Here is a 16,858-nt window from a genome sequence, read left to right as displayed (position 1 = left end):
AAAGATTGAAAGAACCAAACAACCCAAAAATGAAATTAAGAAAACAATTCTAGCCCAGCCGATATGGCTCCATGGTTGAGCTTCTGACCTATGAACCAGGAGGTCACCATTCGATTCCCAGTCAGGGCATATGCCCAGGTTGAGGGATCGATTCCTGGTGTGGGACATGCATGGGGCAGTTGGTCAATTATTCACTCTCATCATTGACGTTTCTTTCTCTCCCTTTCTTTTCCTCTCAGAAATCAATAAAAATATATTTTCTAAAATTCTACTTGCAACATCAAAAGCAAAAATTACAACTTATATTCTGAAAACTACAAAATATTGGTGAAAAAATTAAGGAACATTCCGTGTTCATGGATCATTGTCAAGACAGTAATAATTCCAAAACTTATATACAGAATCAACACAATTCCTATTTTGTTAGCTTTTTTGCAAAAATTTAAAAACTGATCCTAAATTTCACATAGAAAATCAAAAGATTCAGAAAATCCACAACATTACTAAAAAAGAACGAAGTTTAATTTTTTTTTAAATGTTTTATTGCTTTTTTACAGAGAGGAAGGGAGAGGGAGAGAGAGTGAGAAACATCGATGAGAGAGAAGCATCGATCAGCTGCCTCCCGCACACCCCGCACTGGGGATATGCCCGCAACCAAGGCACATGCCCCTGACCAGAATCGAACCTGGGACCCTTCAGTCTCCAGGCCGACACTCTATCCAGTGAGCCAAACCGGCCAGGGCTAATTTTTTTCTTTATTAAAGTATTACATATGTGTCCTTATCCCCTCACTCATGCCCTCAACCCCTGGTGTCTGTGTCCATTGGTTAGGCTTATATGCAGCATACAAGTCTTTTGGTTGAACTCTCCCCCTTACCCCCACCCTCCCCTACTTTCCCTCTGAGGTTTGATGGTCTGATAGATGCTTCTCTGTCTCTGGATCTGTTTTTGTTCATCAGTTTATGTTGTTCATTATATTCCACAAATGAGTTAGATCATGTGATATTTATCTTTCTCTGACTTATTTCGCTTAGCAAAATGCCCTCCAGGTCCATTCATGCTGTTGCAATGGTAAGAATTCCTTCTTTTTTACTGCAGCGTACTATTCCATTGTGTAGATGTACCACAGTTTTCTAATCCACTCATCTGCTGATGGGCAATTAGGCTGTTTCCAAATCTTAGCTATGGTGAATTGTGCTGCTATGAACATAGGGGTGAATATATTCTTTCTGACTGGTGTTTCTAGTTTCTTGGGATATATTCCTAGAAGTAGGATCACTGGGTCAAATAAGAGTTCCATTTTTAGTTTTCTGAGGAAATTCCATACTGTTCTCCACAGTGGCTGCACCAGCCTGCATTCCCACCAGCAGTGTACGAGGGTTCCTTTTTCTCCGCATCCTCTCCAGCACTTGTCGTTCGCTTGATTTGTTGATGATAGCCATTCTGACAGGTGTGAGATGGTACCTCATTGTCGTTTTGATTTGCATCTCTCAGATGATTAGTGACTTGGAGTATGTTTTCTTATGTCTCTTGGCCTTCCTTATGTTCTCTTTCATAAATTATCTATTTAGGTCCGTTGCCCATTTTTTGATTGGATTGTTTATCTTCCTTATGTTAAGTTGTATGAGTTCCCTGTAAATGTTGGAGATTAAATCCTTATCAGTAATAACATTGGCAAATATGTTCTCCCATGCAGTGGGCTTCCTTGTTGTTTTGTTGATGGTTTCTTTTGCTGTGCAAACGCTTTTTATTTTGATGTAGTCCCATTTGTTTATTTTCTCTTTAGTTTCCACTGCCCTAGGAGCTGTGTTGGTGAAGAAATTGCTTTGGCATGTCTGAGATTTTGCTGCCTGTGGATTCCTCTAATTATTTTTATGGTTTCCCATCTTATATTTAAGTCCTTTATCCATTTTGAGTTTATTTTTGTGTATGGTATAAGTTGGTGGTCTGGTTTCATTTTTTTTGCATGTATCTGTCCAATTTTCCCAACATCATTTACTGAAGAGACTATCTTGACTCCATTGTATATTCTTGCCTCCTTTGTCAAATATTAATTGAGCATAGTGGTTTGGGTCGATTTCTGGGTTCTCTATTCTATTCCATTGATCTATATGTCTGTTCTTGTGCCAGTACCAGGCAGTTTTGAGAGCAGTGGAGGCCCATGCTTCTTGGTTTTAAAACTTACCACAAAGCAAGAGTAACCAAGACTATGAGGTAGAGTTGAGAATCCAACAAAACTGTCTATGACCAACTGATTTTCAACAAGGGTGGCAGACAATTCAGTGGGGGAAAGAACAGTTCTTTTCAACAATGGCGTTGAGACAACAGGAGAGCCACATGCAAAAGAATTAAATTGGACCCATAACCCCACAACACATACAAAAATTAATTCAAAATGGATCAAATGCCTAATAGTAAGGGCTAAACCTATAAAACTCTTAGAAGAAAACGTAGGGGTAAGTGAGCTTAGATTTGGCGATAGTGTCTTATATATACCATCAAAAGCTTGAGAGGAAAAAAGATAACTAGAATTGTTCAAAATTAGTAACTTTTGTGCTTCAAAGGATACTATCATAAAAGTGAAAACACTACCCACAAAATAAAAGATGTTAGTAAATCATATATCAAACAAAAGGTTTATATCTAGAATATATATCTTACAACTCAGTAATAAAGAACAATATTCCACTTAAAAATGGGCAAAGGAGGTACATTTATACAATGGAATACTACGCTGTGGTAAAAAAGAAAGAATTCTTACCACTTGCAATAGCATGAATGGAACTGGAGAGCATTATGCTAAGTGAAATAAGCCAGTCAGAGAAAGATAAATATCACATGATCTCACTCATTTGTGGAATATAGTGAACAACATAAACTGATGAACAAAAACAGATCCAGAGACAGAGAAGCATTGATCAAACCATCAAACCTCAGAGGGAAAGTAGGGGAGGGTGGGGGTAAGGGGGAGAGTTCAACCAAAAGACTTGTATGCATGCATATAAGCCTAACCAATGGACACAGACAACAGAGGGCTGAGGGCATGAGTGGGGGTGGGTGGGGGTGGGGGCAAAAGGGGGATAAGGACATATATGTAATACCTTAATCAATAAAGAATAAATAAAATAAAAATGGGCAAAGGAGAGATGCAAATTAAAACGACAAAGAGGTATCACCTCATACCTGTCAGAATGGCTACCATCAACATATCAACAAATGACAAGTGATGGCGAGGATGTGTAGAAAAGGGTACCCTAGTACACTGCTGGTGGGAATGCAGACTGGTGCAGCCATTATGGAAAACAGTATGGAGTTTCCTCAAAAAATTAAACATGAAACTGCCATTTCATCCATTGATCCCACTTCTAGTATATCCTGAAACACCAATCAGAAAGAATGTATGCATCCCTATGTTCATAGCAGCACAATTTACAATAACTAAGATCTGGAAGCAGTCCAAATGCCCATCAGTAGATGAGTAGATAAAAAAGCTGTGGCACATTTATACCATGTAATACTATGCAGCAGTAAAAAAGAAGGATCTCTTACCCTTTGAGATAGCATGGAGGGACCTGGAGAATATTATGCTAAGTGAAATAAGGCAATCAGAGAAAGATAAGTATCACATGATCTCAATTCATATGTGGAATCTAATGAACAAAATAAACTGTTGAACAAAATAGATCCAGAAACACAGAAGCATGGAACAGACCGTCAAATCTCAAGAGGGATGACGAACATGGGTGGGTGGGTGGGAAAAGATCAACCAAGGAACTTGCATCGATATATATAACACATGGACACTGACAATAGTGCGGCGAAGGCGTGGGGTCGGGGGTGGGGGTGAACTAGGAGGAGTCAATGGGGAGAAAAAAAGGGGACATATGTAATACTTACCACATAAAGATTTTAAAATAAATAAAAATCCTATATAAAAAAGGCTAATATGGCCCTAACCAGTTTGGCTCGGGAGATAGAGTGTCGGCCTGCAGACTGAAGGGTCCCAGGTTCGATTCCGGTCAAGGGCATGTGGCTGGGTTGCGGGCATGTCCCCAGTGGGGGGCGTGCAGGAGGCGGCTGAATCGATGTTTCTCTCTCATCAATGTTTCTAACTCTGTATCCCTCTCCCTCTCCCTTCCTTTCTGTTAAAAAATCAATAAAATATATTTTTTAAAACAAGGCTAATATGCAAATAGACCGAACAAAGGAACCACCAAGCAACCAATTGCTACAAGGTGCGCTGACCACCAGGGGGCATATGCAGAACATGTCGGGAGTTAGTCGAGGCAAGATAGTGGAGCAGGTGAGTGGGGGCACCAGACCAAGTCTGGGTGCCAGTCGCTCTTTGGGGCGAGCCTCTGGTGGTTACTGAAAATTCTTTGCTTCCGTGCACCACGTTCCCGCCTGGTGTTTACACCTGCTGCCAGCGCCGGCAGCCAGCACCACAGCGCCGCTCATACCCATTGCTGGTGCCCGGCGCCAGTTCCGATCACTCAGCGCCATCAGCGGGTGCGAGTGGCAGCTGCTGGTCCTGATCACCGCTGGGGGATTTTCCACCTCCCCCTGCTCCTGAGGGGTTATCAGGGCAGCAGCCACCGCTCGCATCTACTAACGGCGCCAACACCGCTCACATCCATTGCTGGCACCGGCCCCAATCGCTCCGCACCGTCAGTGGGTATGAGCAAGACTGGTGCTGTCAGCGCATATGGGAGCGGCGGGAGCAGGGCTGCCAGGAGACGGGGGGGGGGGGGGGGGGGGGCGGCGGCACAGTGGGAGGGACCGGGCAGGGGCGTGGAGGATGGGCCTAGACCCGCCCCTGTGCCTACCGCAGCCTCGCAGCCCACAGTTCCTTTCAAGATGCATGAATTCGTGCACTGGGCCCCTAGTGTAAAATAAAACCATGGGCAAAGGATCGGAATAGGCAGTTCTCCAACAATATACAAATGGTCAATAAAGACATGAAAGATGTCCAATATGATTATCAGTCATTAGGAAAATGCAAATCAAAACTACAAAATAGCACTTCACTCACTAGTATGGATATTAATCAAAGTCAGTTAATAACAAGTTTTGTCAAGAACATGGAGAAACGCCCTAGCCAATTTGTCTCAGTGGACAGAGCATTGGCCTGCAGACTGAAGGATCCCAGGTTTGATTCCATTCAAGGGTTCAAGCCTGAATTATGGACTCGATCCCCAGTGGGGGTGTGCAGGAGGCAGCCAATCAATGTTCTCTCTCATCACTGATGTTTCTATCTCTCTCTCCCTCTTTCTTCCTCTCTGAAATCAATAAAAATATCTAAAAAAATATATATAGAAAAATATAAAACAGAATTATTAAAAAGGACAAATACTGTATGATTCCACTTACATGAAATACCTAGAGTATTCAAATTCATAAAGACAAAAAACAGAATAGTGGTTGCCAGGGGCTGGGAAAGGGGGAGTAATGGAAATTGTTTAATGGGTATAAAGTTTTAGTGTTTTAAGATGAAAGTCTGGAGACTGGCCACATGACAATATGAATGGACTTAATATTACTGAACAGTATGTACAGTTAAAAATGGGTAAGATGGCTGAAACCGGTTTGGCTCAGTGGATAGAGCATCGGCCTGCGGACTGAAGGGTCCCAGGTTCGATTCCGGTCAAGGGCATGTACCTGGGTTGCGGGCACTTCCCCAGTGGGGGATGTGCAGGAGGCAGCTGATCGATGTTTCTAATTCTCTATCTCTCTCCCTTCCTCTCTGTAAAAAATCAATAAAATATATTTTTTTTAAAAAATGTCCTCATTATTATAAAAAAAAAAATGGGTAAGATGATAAATTTTACGTTATCTACCACAATTAAAAAATGAATACATCCTATAACAGTAATAAAAACTATTTTAGACACAGAATCTAGAGACAAAACCTAGGGAGAGAACATGGCAAAAGAACCTAGACCAGCCGTGGGCAAACTACGGCCTGCGGGCCGGATCCAGCCCGTTTGAAATGAATAAAACTAAAAAAAAAAAAAAAGACCGTACCCTTTTATGTAATGATGTTTACTTTGAACTTATATTAGTTCACACAAACACTCCATCCATGCTTTTGTTCCGGCCCTCCGGACCAGTTTAAGAACCCATTCTGGCCCTTGAGTCAAAAAGTTTGTCCACCCCTGACCTAGACAGAACCTGGCGACCCTGGAATGGAGATAAGAAACGCCCTAACCTTTGCAATAGAAATTGACAGGATTAAAATAAACTGGTATAAACACAGATGTAACAAGACAGTAAACACCAAAAATTGGCTAGAGATCCTGGCTAGGCTGCTCATCAACTGAAAAAAAAAACAAAAAAAAAAACTATTTTAAAACAAAGCCCCAGCCCAGCTGGCATGGCTCAGTGGTTGAGCGTCAACCTATGAACCAAGAGGTCACGGTTTGATTCCCGGTCAGAGCACATGCCCAGGTTGTGGGCTAGATCACCAGTATGGGCATGCAGGAGGCAGCCAATCAACAGTTCTCACTCATCACTGATGTTTCTCTCTTCTCCCTCTCCCTTCCTCTCTGAAATCAATAAAAACGTATTTTTTTTTTTAAAAAGCAGCAGCCCTGGCTGATGTTGCTTAGTGGTTAGAGTGTCCGCCTGTGCACCAAAGGATTTTGGGTTCCATTCCCAGTAAAGAGCACATAGCTGGGTTGCAGGTTCGATCCCCAGCAGAGTACATGTAGGAGGCACCCAACAGATGTGTCTCTTTCACATCGATGTTTCTCTCTTCCTGTCTATTTTTCTTCCCCCACTCTGTCCCTCCCTATCCCTTCTTCTGTCCCACTCTAAAAAAAAAAAAAGAATTCAATGGAAAAATACTAGTATACTTGGGTGAGGATTAACAAACAAACAAAAAAGAAGTGCTGATATATGCTACAATATGGATAAACCTTGGAAACTTGCTGCTAAGTAAACGAAGCCAGTCACAAAGACCATATATTTATGATTCAATTTACAATAAATGTCCAGAATAGACAAACCTATAGAGACAAAAAGTCACTCAGGGTTAGAAAGCTGAGGAACAAAGTAGGGGGTAAAACGGTGTTAGCTAAAGGATATGGAGTTTCTTCCTGAGGTAATGAAAATATTCTAAGATTGACTGCACCTATCTGTGAATATACCAAAAACCATTCACTTATATAGTTTTAAAATGAGTAAATTGTATAAAATGTGAATTATGTCTCAATAAAGCTACTTTTTAAAAATTTTAAGGCTGCTCTATCCAGAAGGAAAAATAGTAGGCCCCAAATTAGTCCTCTTGTTCCAAGGAAAGTTACTGGGAAAAATAACCTACATACCTGCAAAGGAAACTAAGACCAGCACCTAAACTAATCATGGATGTGTTCATCACATACATCAGACAAATAAAGATGAACAGACATTTAAAGAAAATCCAATTTTAGGGTTTTAAATAAGCATGCTGTGACAAACCAGCATTTAAAACTGAGTTCCGGGGTTTCCAATCCTGGTTACATATCAGAGTCACAAGTGCAGTTTTTTCTTTTAAATACAATTTCCTAGAGCTCTCCAGAGATCTATTAAATCGGAATCATCTCTGGGGTAAGACCCAAACACATTTTTTTTTAAATATATTTTATTGATTTTTCACAGAGAGGAAGGGAGAGAGACAGAGAGTTAGAAACATCGATGAGAGAGGAACATCGATCAGCTGCCTCCTGCACATCTCCCACTGGGGATGTGCCCGCAACCCAGGTACATGCCCTTGACCGGAATCGAACCTGGGACCTTTCAGTCCGCAAGCCGACGCTCTATCCACTGAGCCAAACCGGTTTCGGCTTTTAGTGTACTTTTATTCCTGGATTAGGGACAAAGATCTCTGATAATGTTCATGGGTACCTTAGTAAGTTAGCATACTTTCTGTTTAGAGAATTTTTTCAAGTTGAAAAGTTTCTACCTCCCTTATTAGAAAAACTATTGCTTTTCTGGAACTTGAGCAAATTTTCCTAATTTTCTCTAAAAATAATTAAACTATATTTCCAAAAGAAATCATATAAGGAAGAGGGAATGGGTACTTAAAATTTTTTTAATATGTACAAATTAAAGAGAATTTCATTAACTTAGCTGGATAGATATACTTTGACTAACGATTACTTTATTTGGCAACAAAACACAGTTATGTTTTGGTTTTAGTCCAAAAAAATAATTTATTTACTTACAAATCCATTAAAAACATCAAGGTTTTTTCCACTCAAGGCATCAATCTTGAATGGCCAAAACATTTATTTTATATCCAGATAGATTCTGTAAGTTTAAAGATAATGGGATAATTACCTAGCCACAATTTATTTTTCATTTTTAGTTTTTGCTTGGTCACCAGCAAGAATAGATCCAATTGTTTAAATACTTAAAACATAATAAAAACTATCATATAGCCTCTCAGATTTCCAGAATTGTGAGAATATTACCACAATCTGGCTTTTAAAATCGTTTCAATTGAGGCTCTTGGGTAACAATTTAAAATTTCTATATTAGATAAAATAGCTACTGAATATTAGTATGTACCATTAATAATGCATAGAGGGTGGGGCAAAAGTAGGTCTACAGTTGTGAGTACACAAAACACAGATTATTTATTAATTATTGTATTATTTTTCCATATGAACAATTGTAAACCTACTTTTGCCTCACTCTGTACATATAGTACATATTCAGTTAAGGGAAGAAAAATATTCATATGGTAGCTTTAGACCAAGTATTTCTGGTTATCTTCCCACTTGTAGCACCTCCAAATCCTTCCTGCAAACTTTCGTTGATTTATATTTCATGACGTTATATTCTGCATGACTAGTACATAGCATATCAAGTGATAAATTAGTTTGAACACACGTGTTTCAGACTTTCTTCTGTAGAACTACTACATACCTGATTTTTCATCTTGTACTTCAAATTCTGCACCAGCAGATCCCAATAGTGACGCCCCATGTTGTAACAGTCTACATATATCAAATCTGTCAAAATTCAATCGATCTGTAGTAGATGAATCTTCCATAGCACTTTCTGAAGTAGGTTCTAGATAAAGTTTAAAAATATTTAATTTGATCACACAGCCAAAATGTAAAATGAAAGAAAACAGCATTACTTGTGGTGGATGGGTAATATTTTAAGAAAAGTAAAAGGGGAAGTAGAAAAGCTACTGTGGATTTACTTATGATCAGCTCTTATTTATGAATAAACAAACTATTTAGTCGGTGGCTCCCCTCCTACAAACTATCAGAATGTTAGTGGATGTATGTATAGCTGTTGTTTGCTATAAAAGCACAATGTTATATGAAAAAATGCATCCCCCTTCATGTTGAAATACGTATAATAAATATCATGCTGTCTCCACTTACAATTAAATTAAAAAAAAAAAAATACCAAGGTAGGGGAGAGAGCAACCAAAGGATCTGTATGCATGCATATAAGCATAACCAATGGATACAGACACCAGGGGTGAGGGCGTGGGGGGGGGGGGGGGGAATGGGGCCAACGGGGGGATAAGGACACATTTATAATATCTTAATAAAGAAAAAAAAAATTTTAAAAATACCAAGGTGGCCCAGCAATTGTGGCTCAGTGGTTGAGGGTCACCAGAAGGTCACGGTTTGATTCCTGGTCAGGGCATATGCCCGGGTTGTGGGCTCGATCCCCAGTATGGAGCATGCAGGAGGTAGCCAATCAATGATTGTCTCTCATCATTAATGTCTCTCTCTCTTTCCCTCTCCCTTCCTCTCTGAAATCAATAAAAATATATATTTTTTTAAAAAGCTAAAATAAAAATACCAAGGTAACGATGAGTTTATTAGCTAAATTGAAAGATAAACATATTCATATAACTAAAACTAGTAAGCATCATTCCTCCCTATAACACAAAGCAACTACTTATTCAATAGCACTCACTTCTCAAAATATGAAGCTACCAGCGACATAGAAGCATCGAACAGACTGTCAAACCTCAGAGGGAAGGCAGGGGAGGTTGGAGGCAGGAAGTGATCAACCAAAGCACTTGTATGCATGCATATAAGCATAACCAATGGACACAGACAGTAGGGGGGTGAGGGCATGTGCTATGGGGCAGGAGCGGCCAGGGAGAGGTCAGTAGGGGAAAAAGGAGGCATGTAATACTTTCAACAATAAAGAATTTAAATTAAAAAAAAAAAAGAAACTAATTATAATCCACTGTTAAATTGCTAAAATTATATCTGAGGCCTAAAAATAACTCCAAAATGTTCTGTATCCTTTCCAAAAAGGTATGCCATTATAAATTTTTAAATATATTGTTAATTGTCCATTGGTTTGTTGAGCTGCCATTTGTATATAATTCATCCATAAACAAAGCATAATTGCTTCACTTAAAGAGAACTGCTACACATATTTTAAGTTTTCTAGTGATGATAAGCAACCTTACTATAAATATTAATGCCAGTATAACTAATAAGTTTTGTAAAAAAGAATCTGAGTTCTACCATCTCTATATACCAAAATAATCAGGGATAATAACCTGAAAAAGAAAAAGCTCTTTTCTAAAAAAAAAAAAAAGTTATAACTTCTTTTGGTTATATATTTCATTTGACTACAGAAAAGACAAATTAACATAATCACTGAAAATAACATGTGCCAGCAAATTAAAGCAAAAATTTTAGATAATTGAAACTTATAATAAAAGTGATATTATCAAAGTGACTTGAAAATGAAACCCACTTGCACCATATTAAATTTTCACTTAATTAAAATTTGCATCTTTACACATTTTTAAAAGCATACAATCATTTTTAAATATTATTTCAGGAAGTCAGAAAATGATTTCCACTATAAGGCATATAAAGGACACATTAAAAAACTAAGCATCCCAGTCAGGGCACATACAAAAATCAACCAATAAATGTATAAATAAGTGGAACAACAAATCGAAGTTTCTTTCTCTCTCCTCCCCTTCCTCTCTCTCTCTCAAATCAATAAATAAAAATTAAAACAACAAAAAACTAGGCATAACCATCCAAATAGCCACACATAATTGTGATTAAATTTAGAAAATAATTACACTATTCTTCCACCAACAAAATAAATAGACTACTGCTTCAAAGATTTACTTTGTATTGATTTAATTTTATTTTTTAGGACATAAATTCCTTCAGGGAAGTAATAATCTCTATAAGTCAAGCATATTGTAGAATAATTTATTTTCTTAAGAATATTTTTATTGACTTCTGAGAGGAAGGGAGAGGGAGAGAGATAGAAACATCAATGATGAGAGAGAATCATTGATCAGCTGCCTCCTGCATGCCCATGCTGGGGATTAAGCCTGCAACCCGGGTATGTGCCCTGACCACGAATCGAATCATGACCTCCTGGTTCAGAGGATGACGCTCAACCACTGAACCACACCTGCCAGCCTAGAATAATTTAAAAAAATAAATATGAAAACATTTGTTTAGTAGTCTGTTTTTAAAGTATATGAAAATCACCTTATTCAATGTCATTTTTTGATAAGGCTACATCTAAAAGCATAAAAATTAAGACTTAAAATTATTAAAGTATAAAATGTATAGTTTAGTTAATTCTACAGTTAGGTGTTTTACTGCAAATAGGTTTTCCACTTAAAAGCACCTTGTTTGGTTCTTGGCACTGGATTCCACTCAGGTACGTTTTTCACTATAGCTTCAACAGCTTGTCCTGCTGCTATCCGAGTATCCCAATTTGTACTCCTTAAGTATATCAGCACCTTAAAAAATGATAAAACAAACACAGTTATATACCAGAAAATGTTGTTTGTTCAAGGCAGCCAGAACAGAGATATACAAATTTACATGTTATTAATGTATTTTAATTTAGCAGCCATCAAATTTATATACAACGTCTTGAAATTATTAAAATCTTTTGTAAGATTATATCATTCACATGAATCACACCTTAAAAAGAATTTTTAATAAATGAAGACTTAAGTACATTTGAAAAATAACATAGCTTTTAACCTGCTAAAAAGCAAAGTGTATATTTTAAGTCTTATTTAATGCAAAAAGTTATAAAAATCTAGCAGAAAGAATAAATGAGGTAAGATTGCAAGAGATAAAATCAGTATGCAAAAATCAATGGAAAGTGTTCCTATAAACTTTCAATAAACAACCTGAAAATAAAATTAATAAAATAATTCCATTTAAATAACATCAGAAATATAAAATACTTAAGAATAAATTTAAGAAGTACAATACTTGAATACTGAAAATCACAAAAATTCAAAATATTGTTGATAGAAATTAAATAAGATCTAAATAAACAGAAAAATACCTCATGATCATGGACTGAAAGAATCAGTATTGTTAAGATAGTTAATACTCCCTAAATTGATCTAGATTCAACAAAATTCTTCAAAATCTCAGTTGACTTTTTACAGAAATGAACAAGTTGGTCCTAAAATTTATATGGAAATGCAAGGAACTCAGAATAACCAAACAATTTTGAAAAGAATAAAATTGATAGATTCACACTTCTTGATTTGAAAACTTTCTATAAAGCAACAATTACCAAGACAGTGTGATACTGGTGAAAGAACAGTTATCTAGATTAATGGAATAGAATTAAGAGTCCAGGCCCTGGCCCAGAAGCTCAGTTGGTTAGAGCAGTAGTCGCCAACCTTTCAGACCTCACGGACCACCAGTGGTCCGCGGACCACCGGTTGGTGACCACTGGGTTAGAGCATTGTCCCTGATATGCCAAGGTTGCAGGTTTGATCTCCAGTTAGGGCACATACAAGAAGCAACCAATGAATGCATAAATAATTGGAACAACAAACTGATGTTTCTCTTTCTCTCCCTTCCTCTCTCTAAAATCAATTAAAAGTAATAATAATAATTAAGAGTCCAGAAACAATACTATGTGTCTATGATCAACTGATTTTCAACAAGAGTGCCAAGACAATTCAATGGATAAAGTGTTTTTATTAACAAATGGTGCTGGGGCAACAAAGTAATGATTTTGAACCCTACCTCACACCATACACAAAAATTAACTCAAATGGGCCATAAATCTAAAAGTAAGAGCTAAAAACTATTAAATTCTTAAAACATAGGGGTAAATCTTTGTGACACTGGGTTAGGCAAGGGTTACTTAGATATGACCCCAAAAGCACAAGTGTTGGTTTTTTTGCACGTGATATTTAAAAAAAAATGGACTTCATCAAAAGTAATAACTTTTGTGCTTCAAGGACACCATCAAGTAAGTGAAAAAACATCCAACAGACTGGAAGGACATATCAAATACCTGATAAGGGGCTTGTATACAAAGTATATATAAAAGTCTTACAACCCAATAATAAAATAACAAATATCTCACTTTAAAAACAGGCAAAGGATCTGACTGTTCTCCATAAAAGATAAACAAATAGCCAATAAACACATGAAAAGATGTTCAACATCACTAGTCATCAGAAAACCCATCAAAAGTACAATGAGATATTACTTTACACTCACTAGTATGTATATAATCAAAGTCAGTTAATAAGTTCTGGCAAGGATGTTGAAAAATCAGATCTCTCATACACTGTTGTTGGGAATGTAAAACGGTGGAGCCAGTTTGGAAAACAGTCTGGCAGTTCCTCAGGATCCAGCAATTTTACTCCAGGCATATATCCAAGGGAAAGGAAAACATGCAACCACACAAAAACCTGCACATGGATTTTCATAGCAGCATTTCATCATAGGCCGAAAAGTAGAAACAACCCAAATGTCCATCAACTGATGAATAGATAATAAGGTATATCCATATGGTATATCCATATCTATACAATAGAATATTATTCAGCAATAAAAAGGAAGGAGGTAATGAGACATGCTACAATATGAAAGAACCATAAAAATATAAAATATTATTTTAAGTATAAGAAACCACTCACAAAATGTCACACAACTATATAAAATGTTCAGAATATGCAAATCTATAGACAGAAACTAAATCAGTGGTTGCCTAGGACTGAGGATGAGAGAGGGAGCAATGAAGAATGACTGCTAATGGGAATGAGGTTTCTTTTGGGGGAGATAAAAATGTTTTAAAATTAGATTTTGGTGATGGTTGATATATCTGTGAATATAATTTTAAACATCATTGAACTGCATACTTTACACGGGTGAACTGTATTATATGTAAATTCTACTTCAATAAAGCTGTTTTAAAAACAAAACTGAAAGGCAACAAGAAAACACTGAAGGGAGAGAAGAGAGAGTAGGAGGTAAGAAGGTGCTAAAAACAAACTTTGCCTCTTTTGGAATTATTTGATGGCAGCCAGTATGCTGGGGTCTCATTTATGAAGACCAGAACTCACTTGGAAGGCTGGAAACTTTTTCTCAGTTCAGCATAGATTAGTCTTGTTCATTGTTTCCAGTTTTAGCTCATTCAGTCCTCTCTTCCCTTGGGATGAGAGGAAGTGGGTATGCTTCCCTATCCCTCCACCTTACACATGAGTATAATATTGCCTAATATGCATCCTTCTCCATTGTGAGAACATGGGACCTGTAGATGTCAAATCACTGTCTCTCTGTCTACATCTTGGTCAGAAATGGTAGTATCTAAGCAGGGAATACATTGGAAAGAGAGTCACTGAGTCACTGTTAACCTTTATGGTAGGAACCACATAGTACAGATTTATATATATCAACAAGGGGCTTATAACTCCTACTCCTAAGAATCAGGGAGGAACAAATGAAAATGAAAAAAGGGATAAGATCAGTGGGAAGAGAGGTATCATGGAGCTTCGAATGTCTGGGCTTATCATATTGCCCCTCCCCCAACCTATTCCCTATTCTTCCTTCCCGCAAAGCACTCTTGTTTTTACTCTGCATGCCAGAGAATTAAACATATGGAATTTGCTGCTTACTATCATACAGACATATTTCCACAAGCCCAGAGTTCAGTGAAAGTACAGTCATTGCTTGAGGAAAGAACTTAGGCTAGCATTATGAAAAGAGTGATCCAACAAAGCAAAAAGCCTCCACTTACTAAGAATATAATGACAGCTAGGTTCTCATATATTTTAATCATGCCCATGAGTACTCGTCCATTTTAAGACTGCCAACTGTGATATAATTATTAGCCATTAAAAACAAGTTAGACCACCAATAAACTAGATTAACAACTTAGTTCATTACCAAACTGGGTCAGATTCAAATTTGTGCCACAGGTAAAAAATGTTATGTTGTCACATCCCTTAAACAATTAAACTTGATGCAAAAACAAAACAAAAATACTTTAAATCTTGCAACAAACAAAATACATTATAAATAGCAAAAATCTAAAAATATTTGAAAAACGTTAAGATATTTAATGGAATTTGAAGACCACAAGCTGTCACTAAAATAAAATAAGACAATTTCTGTCTTTTGTTATCTATGGACAAATTTTCACAATTGTATTAGAATTTTTAAAAAAAGCATTCTTACTTTAGATAAGAGATTATGTAGTTCATGGGGATGAAGCTTTACCACTTCTCCAAGTTGCTGTGCAGCAGCTTTTCTTGTAACTGGAGTAGTGCCAGTATCCAGTAAGATAAAAAGACGGTCAAGCCTAAAATGCCAAAAATACAATGGTTATTCTGAAATGTGTTTTCTCATATGTATGAGTTAATAAATGTACTGAGCATCTGTGAACAAAGACCTATGTTAAAGCTGCAGGGGAATCTCTACTCTCAAGCAACTTGCTATGGCAAGACAAATATACAAATAAGTAGAATACAGAATACAGTAAGATACATGTCAGAAAAAACATACAAAGTATTTTAAAGAGTAGGGACAGAGAAAACAAATACTATATCCCCAACTGTGTAATACTGAAAAGGCTTTGTAAAAGAAATGGTGTATGAGAAGGACCATAATGGTAAAAAATAAGATTTCAATACTGGTGGAAATGAGGTGGTAAAAGGGAAGGGGGAGAGACACCTGGAAGAAATAATACCACCAAGGCAATAAGAAAAGGACTACATTTAGAGAAGTGACTAGTAGCTTAACTGTAAGATAACAGTGGGAGACAGAAGTAGTTATAGAGCTCTAATGTGGAGATCTTTGAATGTGTAGTTCAACCATGAAGGTCTTGAATTAAGAAAGTGATGAGACTGGAGCTATGTTTTAGAAAGATTGCTCTGGCAGCAGTTTGAAGCATGAAATAAAATGGAAAGAACCTTTTAGATAACTTAAGGCTAAAAGTGCAAACCTGAACTATAATCATAGCAAGACTAAAAAGAGGTGGAGAGAAATGCTGAAGTAAATCACACATGGTATAGTAATTAAGTGAAATAAATGTTAAGGAAATAAAAAGATTCTGAGACTCTAAATCTTAGAAAATGAAGATGTCATTACAAGAAATGGGAAGAACTGGTGAAGAAATGTTACAAGATGACAAGTTTACCTTGGCCGGATGGCTCAATTGTTGGAGCATCATCCTATACACCACCCCCAAAAAAGGTGATGGGTTCAATTCCCTGTCAGGCCATATGCCGAGGTTGTGGGTGCATAGGAGGCAACCTATTGATGTTTCTCCCTTCCCTGCCCCCCCACTTCCACCTTCTTCTCTCTTTAAAAATCAAACAAACGTATCCTCAGAATAAATCCAGAGACATGGAAGCATGGAACAAAGTGTGGAATCTCAGAGGGAAGGTGGGGGAGGGGAGGTGGGAGGAGGTAATCAAACAAAGACCTTGTATGCATATATGCATAACCCATGGACACAGACAGTGAAGTGGTGAGGGCCTGGGGGTGAGGGGGTGCCAATGGGGGAAAAAGGGGGACATACGTAATACTGTCAACAATAAAGATTTCTTTTAAAATTAAATATATTAGATATAAAAAAT

The 16,858-nt window shown here is 37.4% G+C and overlaps 1 protein-coding gene across 1 annotated transcript in view; it reads right to left on the bottom strand.

The window, feature by feature from the left end:
• The window catches only part of BTAF1 (B-TFIID TATA-box binding protein associated factor 1), a 110,533-nt gene that overhangs the window by 78,905 nt on the left and 14,770 nt on the right, over positions 1–16,858 (bottom strand). The window contains exons 2-4 of the mRNA XM_081104322.1: positions 15,456–15,579; positions 11,635–11,749; positions 8,911–9,057 (exon numbers count right to left, since the gene is read on the bottom strand). Coding sequence (XP_080960448.1) covers positions 8,911–9,057; positions 11,635–11,749; positions 15,456–15,579 — 386 coding nt within the window. The remainder of the gene's footprint in view (positions 1–8,910; positions 9,058–11,634; positions 11,750–15,455; positions 15,580–16,858) is intronic.

The sequence above is a fragment of the Myotis nattereri genome (assembly GCF_964212035.1).
Source record: "Myotis nattereri genome assembly, chromosome: 13".
NCBI lineage: Eukaryota > Metazoa > Chordata > Mammalia > Chiroptera > Vespertilionidae > Myotis > Myotis nattereri.
This window is presented reverse-complemented; position numbering and strand designations above follow the sequence as displayed.